At 39.3% G+C, this 15833-nt stretch overlaps 3 protein-coding genes and 1 non-coding gene across 4 annotated transcripts in view; all 4 read left to right on the top strand.

The window, feature by feature from the left end:
- Positions 1–2469, top strand: part of pik3c2a (phosphatidylinositol-4-phosphate 3-kinase, catalytic subunit type 2 alpha) — a 46872-nt gene extending 44403 nt beyond the window's left edge. Inside the window, exons 30-33 of the mRNA XM_044124756.1 lie at positions 302–419; positions 520–861; positions 1203–1328; positions 2142–2469. Of these exons, the coding sequence (XP_043980691.1) occupies positions 302–419; positions 520–861; positions 1203–1328; positions 2142–2324 (769 nt within the window). The 3' untranslated portion in view covers positions 2325–2469. The remainder of the gene's footprint in view (positions 1–301; positions 420–519; positions 862–1202; positions 1329–2141) is intronic.
- A 3443-nt stretch (positions 2470–5912) lies between these two features.
- Positions 5913–10541, top strand: rps13 (ribosomal protein S13). Its single transcript, XM_044125292.1, has 6 exons — positions 5913–6030; positions 6540–6588; positions 6669–6747; positions 9072–9241; positions 9363–9463; positions 10469–10541. Exons 1-6 carry the CDS (start codon positions 6008–6010, stop codon positions 10500–10502), a joined length of 456 nt encoding a protein of 151 aa, XP_043981227.1. The 5' UTR covers positions 5913–6007; the 3' UTR covers positions 10503–10541.
- LOC122836380 lies at positions 9608–9735 on the top strand. Its single transcript, XR_006371525.1, has one exon. It is a non-coding gene; the product is annotated as a small nucleolar RNA SNORA19 (small nucleolar RNA).
- A 350-nt stretch (positions 10542–10891) lies between the features above and the next one.
- On the top strand, positions 10892–14994 carry ppp1r15b (protein phosphatase 1, regulatory subunit 15B). The gene is made up of 3 exons (XM_044125291.1): positions 10892–11353; positions 12029–13287; positions 13957–14994. The coding sequence occupies exons 1-3, from the start codon at positions 11197–11199 to the stop codon at positions 14179–14181; spliced, it is 1641 nt and encodes a 546-aa protein (XP_043981226.1). The 5' UTR covers positions 10892–11196; the 3' UTR covers positions 14182–14994.
- The last annotated feature ends 839 nt before the right edge of the window (positions 14995–15833 follow it).

Consider the following 15833-nt stretch of genomic DNA (forward strand, 5'->3'; position numbering starts at 1 on the left):
GTAAAAGAGCCAACTCTTCCAACCATCCCATGAATTTATAAATTTTGGTCTTAAATTTCATTCAAGGTGGCATTAAAAAAAAAAAAAAAAAACGCCTTAAGAAGACTTGAATCTGACTTGCCGAAACTTGTTTTGCTGTAACCCCTCAGTTGTATGTAACTCTATATAAGTTTAGACCAACTCTTACCTTAAAGAGGCCTTCCTTCTGTTTGGAAGATTAGTAATGAAATCTAGCAGAATTAACCATCAGAATTTAATGATTTTATTTTAAATATATGTTATTATTATTATTATTCTGCAGTTTTCCAAACAAGATGGTTCTTGGTCGCACCCACATTAAGGAGGTGGCAGCCAAGAGGAAGCTGGAGCTCAACAGTTACGTCCACAACCTGATGAGGAGCTCCACAGAAGTGGCCCAGGTGCTGACAGGAACAGCCTCACTTTCTGTCTCACCCCATCCCCCACTATCAAGATATAAACCGTTTTCTTTTTTCTTTTTTTTTTTTTTCCCATATATAGTGTGACCTGATCTACACTTTCTTCCATCCAATTGCTCGGGATGAGAAAACGGAGGGCTTAGACACCACTCCCAATCCACCTGGTAAAAACTGGTCCTCTTCCTCACATGTCTGGAATTCCACAGACGTTTTCGCCTGGTTTCACTTTCCATACGACGCTTTGTTCTTCGTCATTAGTCTGTCTACTTTGAAAATCAATAATCTTCTAAGCATTTTCTTTTCTTTCTTGCGGCATCCGGTGTGTGAATATCCCAGTGTTGAGGTGCCTGCAGTAATATTTCTGAGTTTGATGTGTGGTGTTTTACCATCTCAGAGACCTTATATGGGTTGGCAAAATAAATCAGCCTGTGGCAAAAACATCTAACCAATTTACAAAGTTACACTTACCGTACACAAAAAACGCTAGGTAGCTTTTTCTGCAAAAAGCGTAATAAATAGCTAGCTAGCTAAATGTAATGAAAAAAGACCCCAGAAATGTCACAGTTTTAGTTTCCTATCAGTACTATTGTCACTTTATAAGTCTTAAATTTTATTCACAATGGTTTTAAAATGGTCTTTAAAAGTCTTAAATTTTAGTCTGTGCAGCATGCAGAAACCCTGTTAACATCTCCCCACTAAGAAAACATTTATCAATGTGACTGTATGTGAACATCTGAACTGTGTTGTCCTCCGTACTTTTTGTAGGTTTCTGAAGACGGAACGGATCCCAACCCGTACGTAAAAACCTACCTGCTTCCTGATCCTCACAAGACTTCAAAACGCAAGACAAAGATCTCCAGGAAAACCAGGAACCCCACCTTCAACGAGATGGTGAGGAAGCACACCGTAGTAGCTGCGTTTCCATTACAAATATGCACAAAACTTTATCAATATTCTACTAATGTAAAAAAGAACCCACAATTTTGCAATATTGCATTGTTTCCACTAAATAAGAAATCTTAATTAATCACAAATAAGCTTATTCAGGCTAAAATATATTCATAATTCAGACATGGCTCTAGTGCTCATCTTTCAACCATCAGCGAAGACGCTTGCGTCTTATTCAAGCGTTGGCGCGACAAGCCTTTTTATCTTCTAGTCAGCAATTTAACAGATTCACCACGTTTGAATGACAGACTTTTTTTTTATGAACAATGAGAACTCTGCTTCTGCACATTTTCTGGAAGAAAAAAAACAAACATTCTCCAACTGCTTCCTGTCATCCTCTTTGGCGTTTCTGCCAGCAGTAACATCCGGCTACGTTTTTGTGCTTGGATGAGGCGGTTGGTTTTCCAGCCATATCGAAATGGATGTATTTCACTAAACTGGAACGGAAACAGTTTTGTTCACGACACGAGTCGCATGATGTGAACAAAACTGTTTCCGTTCCAGTTTAGTGAAATACATCCATTTTGATATGGCTGGAAAACCAACCGCCTCATCTTGGTAGTCATTAAAATCACACCTGGAGCGTCACCTTGATGTTTTCATGCATGTTTGGGAAATCCTTTAATTTCCATGGCAACTATTCAGAAGTGCAAAACGCCTGGGTGGGTGGACCTAGCTCTGCCTTCGAGGACGAAGCTCCTCCTCTGACCTTTTGGATGGTCTCTGTTCTAACTTCTGCTCGTCTCCTCTCCCCAGCTGGTGTACAGCAACTACAGCAAGGAAACCCTCAGCCTGCGGGAGCTGCAGCTGAGCGTGCTCAGCGCCGAGTCGCTGCGCGAGAACTACTTCCTGGGTGGCATCACGCTCAGGCTCAAGGACTTTGACCTCAGCAAAGAGACGGTCAAGTGGTACAAACTGACCGTCGTTCCGTACTTCTGACCCCCGCCCCCAGGCTGACTCTGACTCTGCCCCCTTCGGACGACGACGGACGCATTCGGATCATATGGGAAAGGCTCCAGACGGAGGTTTTACTTGAAGCCACTTCAGCTCCTTATGTATAAAAAACAAACAAAAAAAAACTCCAGAACATCAGGAAACGGATTCATCTTTTCTTTTTGTTGCAAGATTATCAAATTTAAAATAAAGTTGGGAAAGAAACATTTTATAAGCTGAATCACACTGAGGGTTTTGTAATTCTTATGAGATTTAAACACCATTTTGTGTGTCTGGGATTGCCAACGCTAGCTGTGCAGCTCCACGGGTTGTTCCCATATGATATGAATGTGTCGTCTTTCCCCAAAGGAGCAACAGACATGAATAACTTACAAACGGGAACCCGTTTCTTTTCCTTTTTTTCCACTCTTCTTACTCCCTAAGAAACTAATCAAGATTGTTTCATGTGACAAACAATCTTATTTTGCCTCCTTTAAAACAAAAACTATAACTAAGATGTAATATTTTGTACATTTTCTTATTAGAGGACCAAAACGGCTTACTTTCAGAAGAGAATCTATATATACTGGTGTGTTTTTTAAAGGATTGAAAGGAGAAATGTTTCTACGCGTCATGGTTTATTTCCTATGTGAACACATGGAAAACAGTAGGACTGCCCATCAAACTGAATTAGATCAAACCTAAAGTCGCTGTAGGAATTTTTTAATTTCCCCAAACTGTGCCAAAACTAACAAATCATCAAAAATAAACCACTTACCATAGGGACTGGAGAACGGTGCCTTTGTTTTTAACTCATGATTTAGCCTTATTATTACTATATCTAATTTCCTAAATAATGTGGAATGTCCTTATGAGAGGAAAATATATCCTGTAAAGCTGAAGTCGTCCGGTGGAAGGTCAGAGCCATCAGGATTGTTGTAGCAGTTTTGTTTTTTTACCCACTGAATTCACATGATTAAATGGTTTCTCTTCTTTCACAGAGCACACCTCCAGAGAGGTTCGTGTATAAGCGTTTGAAGCACATTTCATTTTTTATTTTTTTTCAGTAGAATTATCACAAGAAAAATGGAAAACAAAAATTAGGAGCGGAATCTGGAGGTGACCTGTTGAAAGCTCCTGCAGCTGAACCGCATCCTCTCCAAGTGCCTACTGAGGTCTAATAATCTCACTGTGACCAGAGTGGCTGGGCAGAAAAACTCCTCACAAAGGTTTTTTTCTGTAGGCAGAAGAAGCAAGGTTTTGTTTTATTGTTTGTTTGTTTTTTCTTCTTAGATGGGAAAATATTATAAATCCTGATCAGCAACTTGGATATAAAACATCTTCACAAGAAGGGAATATTATCCTGTACAAGCTCATAAACTACTCTCCTCTCTATGTAACTATGAATCTAAAGTTGTGTTCATATTTAATAAAAGGAAAAAATATAACAAAGACTTTTCTTTTTTCCACAGTAGTTTTTACAGGATCTAATATGAACTTCTTGGTTCTTCTCTTTTTAGTAACCGTTGAGAGAAATCAAGGAGTATGTGTGTTAACATGGCCAGTTATTTATATTTTAATTGGTGACCTTGAGCCTAAACGGATCGGCGTGTACGGCGTGTCTCTTTCATAAAGCAAATTAAATGGTTTTCAATAAACGCCACGTGCTCCTTCCTGCCTGTGTTGCGTTTTAACGTTGCGGTATAAATCCTTTTTAGTTGTGCTTTTGTTTTCATTTTGATCAGTGAGCATCTTTCTGATGCCCATCCCTGCTGATGGACCAGTGCTGATGAATTCTGGGTAATTCAGAGTTACCCAGAACACCTTTTTACATCAGTAGTTCTACTGTCTGCCTGATGTGTTGAGATGTTATTCAATATTTTTGCCAAAATGTTCTCTCTCGGTGATTTCATTCGTTTTGTAAAGTGCACCAGTTCCTCCTCCAGGGGAATAATAGTACATGATGGTTCCCCCTTTTTTCCCCTCGAAATGCAGCGATGTTAATTATGGCCAAACATTTAAAGAGGCAGCACTATGTAAAATCTGCTTTTATTTTATTACTTTTAGCTTTATGTCATGTTATAATATTGTAGTCATCTAAAACATAATGGAGTATCACCTTGATGTTTTAATGCATGTTTGAGAAATCCTTTCATCTCCGTGGCAACCATTCATCGGTGCAAAACGCCTGGATGGACCTAGCTCCGCCTTCGAGGATGAAGCTCCTCCTCAGCTACAGTTTCCAAGCTTCTGCCTAACACAGCAGTCATCAACCCATGATTCCCCCTCTCAGCTCCTTCAGACTAGCCCGCAGCAATTAGCAAACATCTTGTGGAGTATTTGCTGAGCTCTTTGTAGGGGATACTTCTCTGTGAAGTGCTGGTAAAAACGTTGTTAAAGGGTTAATAGTGGAGCCATGCTGTGGTGACTTTCTGAAAAAGCAGATTTTAAAGGGACAAAGACCCAATTTCAAGGCATTAAATTAGGAAGTAAAATTTCTAAGTCATATTTGATATTTCTAGCATTTTTCTAACAGGCTAAAAAATAATAAAAAGAACCAAGTAAATTTTATAAATATAGATAGATATTAGCAGGGGTCTAATTTTTTTTTTTTATTGAATAATTGCATTTAATTTCCACAACAAGATGGGAAGTAAATATATCAGTAACATTTATTCAGGTCTATTTCATTTGGTAGGATAGACACTACGTGGAAAAAATATTCCATAGAAGACAATATATCAACTCTTGCAAAATGTTTTAGTATTTTAAAACCTAAAAATAGAAATAAAATTGGAAATATCCTGTACAAGCTATTGTCCTCTAGAAATGTTTGATATATCAAAAATCGTGAAAAAATTCACATTTCAAATATATATTTGCAGCTTTAAAGTTTTATTTAGTTGGACTTGAGGCAAAAATGGCTCTTTGTATCATAAAGACTCCTGATACAGACATAAAAAGGAATGGCTTTAATTAATTGTTTAAACGTATAGTCATTTTACTTTTACTAGAAGCATTTTCAGTTAAACTACACTGTGTAAAACAAACATTTGTATGGGCAAATATACAGTCATGTATATCTAAGGAGTTCAGACGCCTTTTTACAAATATCTTGTAAAAACAAACAAAAAAAAGAAGTTAATTTACATTTCTTTTGTAACTGATCTCTCTTTTAGCCACATTTTCTAATTATTCCACAGCTTGACTCCAAATAATCATGCATGCAATTCTGTGGTTACATTTATTTAACGCTATTAGTTAACATTCATATTTGACCGACTGTATCTGAGAAAATGACTAAAGCAACGGTTAAGCCGATCTTTAGTTTTCTTATTATTTGTAAAGTAGAGCGGATAAATTCTAATGGCCAGTTACATTTATTTGTCTAAAATTATTATTCAGATATTTTTGTTGAATTTGGCAAGAATTTCGGAACCATGATGAATAGTACGCAGCTTTCTCGGGAGTAAAGATGGAGAACTTACAGGGCATTTCCATTAAAACCATAGAACCGTTTAAAACTTAGGTAGATTTTTTTTAATGCTAATAATCAAAAAAAGTAGAGCCGCTTCTTACGAGGGCGCCTACAGGAAATCGGGCCGTCTCACGTAACTACGCCACTTCCGACGCAGGCGCAAAATAGTTTCTTCTATCGCGTGTGCGGCCTCTCTTCCTCCACCGCCATCATGGGTCGCATGCACGCTCCCGGGTGAGCTCTCTTTTTAACATTAAAAGTTAGATTTAAACGGCGGCAGGTCGGGTTTTGTCTCACGACGACGCTGATAAACATATAATTGTCGACTGTGATTTAAAAAATGTAACTTTACATCGTCGCAAAACGAATAAAAAGCAGCATAGACAAACCTTCAGATGCTTGTCTATTTCTAGCTAGCTTGCTTGCATTAGCAACTCGGCACAGTTGTGGCTCAGAGAAGTGTTACTTTATTATAACGTCTTACAGGTTATATATTTTCAGTCGAAGAAATCTTCAAAGCTCATGCACATTTAAGTTATTGAAACCAAAGTCTCTGAATGCATGTATTGGTCTCGGTTTGTATCGTTAGCAGATGTTTGAAGCTAGCATTAGCCGGCCTGTTCGCTTCCACGAGCTCAATAATAGCTTTTTGCCGTGTTATTTAACATATTAACTATTGTATTGACTGTCTTTTAGTGTTTTCCCCAAACTGTTCATTAAATTATTTATTTTCCCGTTTTCAGAAAGGGCTTGTCCCAGTCAGCTCTGCCTTACAGGCGCAGTGTTCCCACTGTAAGTACGCCTTATATTTCTACCGTGTCGGTCCTGATGGTCCGTTGTTCTGGTTAATAACGCGGATGTTGTTCTCATAGTGGCTCAAGCTCACATCTGATGATGTAAAAGAGCAGATCTTCAAGCTGGCCAAAAAGGGTCTGACTCCCTCTCAGATTGGTAAGTCATTAAATGTTAAAAGTGCTGAAACTGGTTAAACTGAAGAACTGGTGATTGTTTTAGATAGCCTCAAAATTCCAATAATATTCCATATTATTATTATTATTATTATTTTTTGCTCATACACATTTTGGTGTATGAGCAAAAAAAACCCATAAAATATTAACCTGAGATTAAGAATAGTTTCTGTTTGTTATGCAAACATTAAAAAAAAAAAAACCTCTTCGGAGTAATCCGTTTTGTTGAAATGAAAGTTTTGAGCTAACAACAATGGGGATTTAACAAAAAAAGATAAGAAATTAAATTCTGTGTATGATTCCCTTAAGTCATTTGTAATGGAATAGTAATCACTCGTATTAAACTCAAACCCAGCAATGAGGAAAGACAGAAATGGCAAATTCATGACACTGCACTCAATCACATACCTCTTAGAGCTGCATGAAATATCGAAAGATCCATATCACAAAGAAATGCTTAGAGGGAATTAATTATTGGTTCATATAGTTGCGGACTTGCGTTCCAGATGCTAATGTAGTATTTTGCCAATTGGACAGTTTCACAGCAGCAGATGCTCACATTAGTTAGACATAAATGCTAAAAAAAAAGTTATGGAAGCAAACAGGAGAGAATAAAATGGAAATATATTGCAGCTGATTCTGACATTGAACAATGTGGCTGAGAAACGTGCTGCGATATTTCATATCAATCTGTTGATAATTATTTATTAGTTTTTTGCTTTAAATATCTGAAATACTGCCAAACTGATGGAGTTTGGCAGTATTTTGTATTCCAATCCTCCGTTTGATTTTTTGGGGGGTTTTGTTTGTTTTGATTTTTTTAAACAGTAAGTGCAAGGTTCTCAAGGGAGGTTGTTGCTAGGTAACACCCACCTTGCGTAGGTTGCCGTGAAAGGTTGAGCTGCTCACCCCCCACCCCCCCTGAATGCTGTGCGTTTCTTGATCAAAGTTCAGTGAAATTATTGAATATTCTATCAGACATATTATCTGTTGATATTGATCACTTGTCTATTATAATAGCTATTATTGATTTATTGTCCAGCCCTCTGCCACCCCAGTACCGACTGCTGTACAGACTTTAGGACACCTGGCAATGAATTCAATAAAATGTTATACTTGGTTGTGTTCTAACATGGCTTAGTTACTTTTGTTAACCTGGAGTCTAAATCTTTTTGTTTCTGTGTGTGTGCAGACTAGAACTTAGTAATGACCACAAGCGTTTAGCTGGGAGGAAAATAAAATTAAATCGCAGTCCACAAGATAAAGATTTGGTTATTATGAATTTTAGGTTTATGATATAATTTTTCATTTTTTGTATTCGGATCCTTGTAGAACCTGATTCTAACACTGAGTGAGCCAGTTAAAATGAATGTTCAGACTGTGATCCTGATTAAACTGACCATCAGTCAATACATCTAGATAAATAATAATAATAATAATCACATTTAGCACAGCAACATATGGACAGTTTGTCGTCGATGCTCTTGAGAGACATTAGGATTAGTTTAAAATGTGTTTTTTAATAGTTAAGATGAGCTGTTCTGTTACTGTATGTAGGTGGAGAAAATTATACAGCACTTAAAACTGTCGATTGCATCATAAATACTGCAGTGACTCGTGCTGAGTAGATTGAAGTTCATAAAAAGAGGAGCTAAATGAGATGCCTGAGTAGAAACTTTTAATTTTCTAGAAAAATACATTTCTGCTTCAAATCATTTAGCATCTGATTTGACACCTGACAATTAAGTTACTGTGTAGAAATATTCGGAGTTCATGGTCTCTTATATTTGTATGAACAGGTTTAATGGAAGGTTTTAGGAAAACTCAGTTAAATTGTAGCTGAATTCTTAGTATTTAATAATTTACCTTTTTCTGTCTAATCAAATTATTTAACTACAGAGAAACAAATACTAGAAGGACCTGGACAAAATGTTTGATATGAAATTAATTCAAAGCTGAGTGTTGCAAAGCATTTGTCTTTATCTCTAAAGATTAGAAAAGATTATCTCTTAAAATTGCTGCTTGCTCAGATATAAAGTTGTTGATTTAGAAATTCTGTCACTCATTGTTTACATAACATCACCAACCTAAAATAATGGCTCACGGTTCTTTTTGTTGTTTTGTTTTGGGGTTTTTTTGCCAAAAGATGACTGAGGCAAAAACATAAAATCACTGGGCAAAAAAAATGTCTGGCCATTATTTCAGAAATGTGACGATAATCCAGCCTTTCAGTTTTGCCTCACTCAGTTTCATTGTGTTGGAGTTTCTGGCTTTCCAGTCATTTTTGCTTGTCATTTCCCTGCTCAGGTGTGATCCTGAGGGATTCCCACGGTGTTGCCCAGGTGCGTTTCGTCACGGGCAACAAGATCTTGAGGATCCTCAAGTCCAAGGGTCTGGCCCCTGACCTGCCTGAGGATCTGTACCACCTCATCAAGAAGGCTGTGGCGGTCAGGAAGCACTTGGAGAGAAACAGAAAGGTTCAAATCTTGGATATTAAACAATATTAAAGCTTGTTTTTGTATTTGTTTTAAGGTCTGTATTTTTAATTATGAAGGTTTCCGCTATAATTCCTATTATTATTCATTTCGACGTTTGCAGGATAAGGATGCCAAGTTCCGCCTGATTCTCATTGAGAGCAGGATCCACAGGCTGGCCCGTTACTACAAGACCAAGAGAGTACTGGCCCCCAACTGGAAGTAGTATGTATTCCCTGTTCACTGAAACATTCCTTATTCCTACTTTAGTTGAAGAGTTGACTCTATATTTGGGAACATTTGGTAAAATTAACTTGAACATTTTAAGTCTCCCATCTTTATTTGTAGTGCATTAGATGCTTTGAGGTAATGCACAATTCATTGTCTTGCTCTTCACTGTTAAGAGTTGTGATATTTCTGTTGTGCTAGAAAAAGCTGGAGGTAAATTAGCAGAATGGCTACTTGGTGCTATCTCTGCCAGTCCCCTTCATACATTTAAGTTCATGCTGGTGGTCTTTATACCTGAGGGTTTAGTCCAAGGGTCTGCAACCAGTGGTTCCAAGGCTACGTCTGGCTCAAGTTAGCTTGCTTTTGTGTGTAATTGACCTACGCACCATTCTTTTTCGTTAACTAGCTACCTATATCTTTTTTTTTAAATTATAAATATGGCATGGACTTGCTCTATAAATGCCTTTTATTAAATCAAAGCAATAAATTTTATTTAACAAAGAACATGTCAATGGCAGTTTTAGAACGAGCAATATCCTGTTTGTCAGGATATTGCCAGACATGCAGGCAGGATATTTCACTGATAAAAAGTGAGTTGTCCTGCAATATTAATAATTTATTGGAACCTTTTGCATTTGTTTACATTAATAAACTGTAAACCTAAATATTAAACTTTTTCGATACAAAATTGTACTACCTGATGCAACTGTGATATGAAATTTACTACAAGTTTACTGTTTGAGAGGAATACTGGTGCTTGAGGTGCTGAACTTGAAGCCAAAGGCTGTTGTAGTAATCATTTATTTGAAGAAGTTCCTCAGTCTTGACCTAAACTAATAAACAGTCATTACTGTTTTTATAGACATGCAGCACAACATGTCAATCATGTGTAATGTTATGTTATCTGACATTATTGTATATATGGCACGCTGTTAACATGTGAATCAAAGTTTTTTTTAAGTGCTGTGAATCTTTAATTGTAATCTTTTTCTCTTTTTACAGTGAGTCTTCTACAGCTTCTGCTCTGGTGGCATAAACTCAACCCATTTTGAATAAATAAAACAATTTAAATTCATTAGTATGTGATTGTCTTTTTTTGTGTTGCTTAAATATTCCACAAAACATAAAGGTTCATTATTACTGTGTGGCTGCTCTTTTCTGTTTATGTCAGTGTTGGCTCCAAAGTCATGTTTTTTGCGTTAGCTGAAATGAAACGGCTTCTAGTGATGAGAATTTTGTTTTTGATTCAGGTGAAAGTCTTGCCTTTTCTTTACGTCATCTTGTTTTTAGCCTACATAAATATCAGGGGCTGCTCGGAGGACTTTCCTGGTTACCGTGGAAATTACGGGCACTTTCTATGCGTCATACGTGACTGTAGACACGAGCTGCGTTCTGAGTCAGATTGACAGTTGGGCTGTCCAATCCACTGCCAGACGTTACGACGTCACCGCGTGTATTTAAAGTCTTCTGTTGCAACAACTAGACACTCAGTCCTACTACAACGAAGACACAACACCCAGAGAAACATGGCGTACCTGTTGGAGCGAATTTGACGAAGGAGCGCGAAAATGGCAAAAACCAGCCAGAGAATGAAGCGACAACACTCGAACGCATATCTGTCACCGGCACATACGCGGAGTCTGTTGGTTTTGGTCGAGGAATACCAGAATACGTGAGGATATTTTTAGTGACGGTGGCCGTAATCCGAGAAGAAAGAAGTGGGGGAGAAAATGGCTCCTACAGTGGCGAGCGGCTCGGAGCGGACGGCCATGGAGAGGTTCGGCGGTGGAGGGATGGCGCTTCTTCCCTGGACAAAACAGATGCTCACCGTGCTGTGGGAACAGCTTCGGTTGCTGGTTCAGGTCATCTATTACACTTTTATTTCAGGTAAGAACAAGGCAATAAAACGAGCGCTCTTTCTGTTCTTCATTTGATACATTTTCTCAAATTTAGCTACAGGGAAATATTTTTGACATTTGAGTAAACGAAAGGTTACATTTTATTTTGTCTGAATTATGCAAGAAATATCCTTTCACGTTGTGTTTTTTTTTCCTTTTATACATTTTTCCCAAATTTAGCGAATTTAATGTGACAGGAAAATATTTTTTACGTTGTAATTAATTTAAGATTACCTACTCTTTTTTCCCCCCCTTAATACTGGAAAATGTGCAACATATATTCAGTCTAATGGCGTATGGGTTTTTATCATTTGGTAGAAGAAAGTAACTTTAATACAAGTTGTCCATATTCAGGAAGGCACAATGTAAAATTGTTCTTTAGTGGCATGTAAGCTAATGCTGATCTACAATTCAGCTGTTGATGCTTATAAACTTGTAGCATTCTCTCATGAAGTTCAACATACCAGGAAACAGTGAAAAAAAATGTGCAATTTGCATAATGAAATTAAAAAATACATAAGTATATTTAGAGAGAGCAGTGTAATGAGCCATGACTGCAAACAGCTGTGATGTAAAAGTATAAAGTATTACGATTAACTTCCACATAACCTAAGTTTTACTCTTGGATTTATTTAGATTCTCATATTTTTCTCCTCTTCTCCAGTTTTCCAGATGTTCAGGTTCGAGGTCCACGTCAGAATCACAGACGAAACAGGAGAGCACATCCAGCACATGGGCACGGCCTCCAACACTCCTGAATCCTTCCTGTTCTCATCCTTGTTTGACGGCGAAAACGGCGTCATGGTCGGCGGCTCCAACTTCTGCACCGACGTCAGCGACCCGTTCGCTGGGAAGGCCACTGCTGAGGCCCTCCTCTCCAGCCTGCGCGCCGACGACCTGTGCTGCGGCCTGGTCGACGACTTTGTGTCCAGGACGGGCGGCGCCGACGACGGCCTCCTTCTCGGACACCAGTCCACCTGGAAAATGGGTTTCCCCGGCGACTGGAACATCTTCGTGTCCAGCGACGGCTGTAGCTCCAGCGACGCCTGCCTCAGAAGTTGCGACAAAGCTTTCAAATCCAAAGAGAGAGCTGCCAAACAGGAGACTTCAGAGGAAGACAGAAGCTCTCAGTGGAGCAGCGAGGAAGAGCCCAACGTCGTGGAGTTCGAGAGCGAAGAGAGCAAAGAGCTCTGGGAGTCTCTGTCGAAATCCAGCGATCCGTACAATCCCTTCTTTTTCTCCGCCTGCATCTCGACCAACTCTGATATGGGGAGAAGTAAACCCGTCGTCAAAACCTGCGGCGACGCAGACCTGAAGGCCGGCGAGGAGACGCCGCGTCTGAGCGCGTGGGTGTGTCGCTCTGATAGCGAGAGCAGCTGGAGCAGCTGGGCCGGCTCCGAGTGTTCCAGCCCCGACGTCGACAAGGAGGAAAGCGACAAGCTCTGGGAGTTCTTCAGCACTCCAGAAGACCCGTACAACCCCTTATATTTCACTGCCAGCACAACCAGCAGCCCCTCTCTCAAAACCAAACCCCCCTCAGCGCGTAAACAAGCCTCACTCCCCGCAACTCCTCCCAACACCGAGACAGAGACAGAGAGGCAAAGTAGTCGTCCTCCATCAGAAGACGACGACAACGAAGAGCTGATCTGGGAATCTCTCGGCCCAAAGGACGACCCCTATCACCCGCTGAACTTTAAGGCTTGCCTCCAGAGCACCTCGCTGTCACTCAAACCCAACAATCCAAATCCGTCCGCAAAGACCAGGAAGCAGATGAAAGCATCCAAACCTGCTCTGGCGGACAGGAAGTTAAAGCAGCACCGCCATCAGGACAAAAGACTGGTGCCGTGGAAGAGACCCGAGCCGACGTCTCGCTTACCTGCTGAGGGAAAAGCAGAAAACAAGGCCGGCACCGGGCAAAAGAAGGTTCATAGACTTTATTATTTCAATTAAGATTTCAAAAAAGATGGGCAACCCAACGAGCTGAAGAATAGAGTAGAAAGAAATGCCCTTTATGAGCCCTCAAAGATTTTTACAGTGTAGCACTCGTACGACATGTTATCATACTGAGTGTAAGTTTAACTGGACAAAGGGAGTGTCTGCCGTTCGTGACTGAAAGGGAGAGATAAGAGTTATTTCCTGTTTCAGTGACACGCTCAGCTGAGCTGTTTGTTTGTGTCGATTAGCAACGCCTCTGGTCGTCATGACTAATCCTGGTCATGTGACTCCAGCGAGTCAGGAGAATTTGACTGCGGCGCTGGCGAGGTGAAGTTTCAGCAGTGTTGCAAAACTAGAATATTCAGAGATAGTCAAAGTCAAAATACTTGGACAATGTTCAGTTTGTAATTTTTCATTTTGAGATATAACCCACTGGTTCTCCTTATTTCCTTACTGACTATAACAAAAATGTGCTGCCTCTTTTTAAATTGGCTTTTTTTTTTTTTTACTAACCCGTCAATCACCATTTAAAGTGATCAACGTTAAATCAAGGGAAAATTGCCCCTAGATTGGTGCAACTTGACAAAAAAAACAACATTTTTAATGACGTTCTCTAACTAAAAGAGGTAACGTTTTCTCCATTCTCTTTCGTCTCAGGTGCAATTTTCTCCTCTCGTCCAAGTCCACGTCATGCGGACCTGGCCCTTCGCCCGCCAGGCGTCCCGTAAAGGTCACTGGGAGGAACTGGCGAGAGACCGCGACCGCTTCCGGAGGCGGGTGGCGGACGCGGAGCGGGCCGTGGGCTACTGCCTCAGCCAGCCTCACAGGGAGAAGATGCGGGCGTACCTGGACAGTGCCTTGAATCAGACGGAGGGGTCCTGAATGTTTCATTTCTTCTGTGGATGAAAAAAAAAATAATTGTGATTGGTTGCAATGCAACAGTGATTTAAAAAAAAAATTTTTTTATTGTTATTATAATCTTTTTTTTAGGCCAATTAGAAAATTTGATGTTAGGCCATTTTAAATGTTCGGTGTCAAGTTGAACAACTTTGTACCTCAAGAGGGTTTTTTTTTTTTTATATATATATATACATTGTGAAACTGTTGCACTGACTGACACTTTCTCATATTAACCTCAGCATTAATGTGTGGAATGTAGTTTTTTTTTGTATGCCTTCTATACTGACCTAGTAATGTAACCAGCTTAATGCTCCGTGGAGCTTTTTGTCCTGTATTTTTTACCATTGGCTTGAAGAGTTTCTGCTTGTTTTTTTTTTTTTCCCCTGTGTGCAGAAACCACAGCGGTGGATCTTGAGGTTTTAGTAGAGAGTAACGATGTGATCAGAAAGCAGAGCTTTACGTTACAAAGTGTTTTGAGAACAAATGTATGTAAGCATGATGCAAACATCGACTCCTGGTGCAATTTTTGTTGTGCTGTTGATATATTTATTGCGTTGATATTTATGCTTTTGTCTTGTTTTTTGTTTGTGTGTTGTTTTTTTTATGTGCATTTATAGTTTGGGGCTGCCTTTTAACGTCAAGTGACAAGGCAAGCTTTTGACGGGACTCAGAACACTTTGATCAATGTGACTCACTCAGCTTCTCATGGTAACATCGTGTAGCTTGAAGTTTGTTGGTAGCAAATTGATTGTAGCTACATTGTTCAGTCAATAAAATTTGTCACATTACGATTTACCTTGCTTTTGTTTGTTTGTTTTTTTTATCGTCCTGATTAAAAAGGTGGGCAAAGTCAGAAAGTGAACTATTAATTAAGTGTTTGTGTAAGGAGATCTAATGCAGAGATTAAATAATAATTTAAAAAAAAGTCAGATTGGCCTGGACCGCTGTGATTCACAAAATATGACCTTAAGTAAAATTTCCAGGGTGTTTACAGATAATTCTAAAAAAACAACAACACATGTTTAACATGATGGAGCCTCATTTAAAACTGTAAATAGACAATCAAACCGTCCACTTCTAACTAAAGCTACATTCACCCAGTCATACTAATACACGTACTAGCGACCTCTGGATTAAATTCTTTGCCTTGGGCAAAAAACATTTAATCTCCGCAAAAATATCTCCGCAAAGATGGCAGAGGTAATTTGAATTGCATTATTACTGACATAACTATCTAATTTTACCAAATCTTTGCTCACATTGTAAAACAATTTCTTCTTTGATGTTTCCATATGACAAAATAAAAATCACAGAACACAATATTTTTCAGCTCCCTTCACAGCACAAGGTTCCTTCATCACTTCCTTTTCCTCCTTTCTCTATTTATCTCTCTCACTCTCTCTCTCTCTGTCTCACACACACACGCACACACACTCAAACAGACACATGCAGCAATTGAGAAGCTTCTCGTTGTCCCACTGGGCCAGATGAGCCTCTGTGCATACAGACTGCTGTAAGGCTGTCATCAGACAAGTGTTGAAAACACAAGTATGATGAAATGATGCTCCTGAGGGATGAAATCAGTCAGCGTGTCTCAGCACTGTTCAACGTGGTGCAAAGGTGAGCAACCGGCC

Source organism: Gambusia affinis, linkage group LG08 (genome assembly GCF_019740435.1).
Source record: "Gambusia affinis linkage group LG08, SWU_Gaff_1.0, whole genome shotgun sequence".
In the NCBI taxonomy this organism is placed as follows: Eukaryota; Metazoa; Chordata; class Actinopteri; order Cyprinodontiformes; family Poeciliidae; genus Gambusia; species Gambusia affinis.

Coding starts and splice junctions, on each gene's coding strand:
- rps13 (XM_044125292.1), top strand. CDS start 6,008: ATGGGTCGCATGCACGCTCCCGG. Junction 6,589..6,668: donor ACAGGCGCAGTGTTCCCACT/GTAAGTACGCCT, acceptor TTGTTCTCATAG/TGGCTCAAGCTCACATCTGA. Junction 6,748..9,071: donor TCTGACTCCCTCTCAGATTG/GTAAGTCATTAA, acceptor TTCCCTGCTCAG/GTGTGATCCTGAGGGATTCC.
- ppp1r15b (XM_044125291.1), top strand. CDS start 11,197: ATGGCTCCTACAGTGGCGAGCGGCTCGGAGCGGACGGCCATGGAGAGG. Junction 11,354..12,028: donor CTATTACACTTTTATTTCAG/GTAAGAACAAGG, acceptor CCTCTTCTCCAG/TTTTCCAGATGTTCAGGTTC. Junction 13,288..13,956: donor CCGGCACCGGGCAAAAGAAG/GTTCATAGACTT, acceptor CTTTCGTCTCAG/GTGCAATTTTCTCCTCTCGT.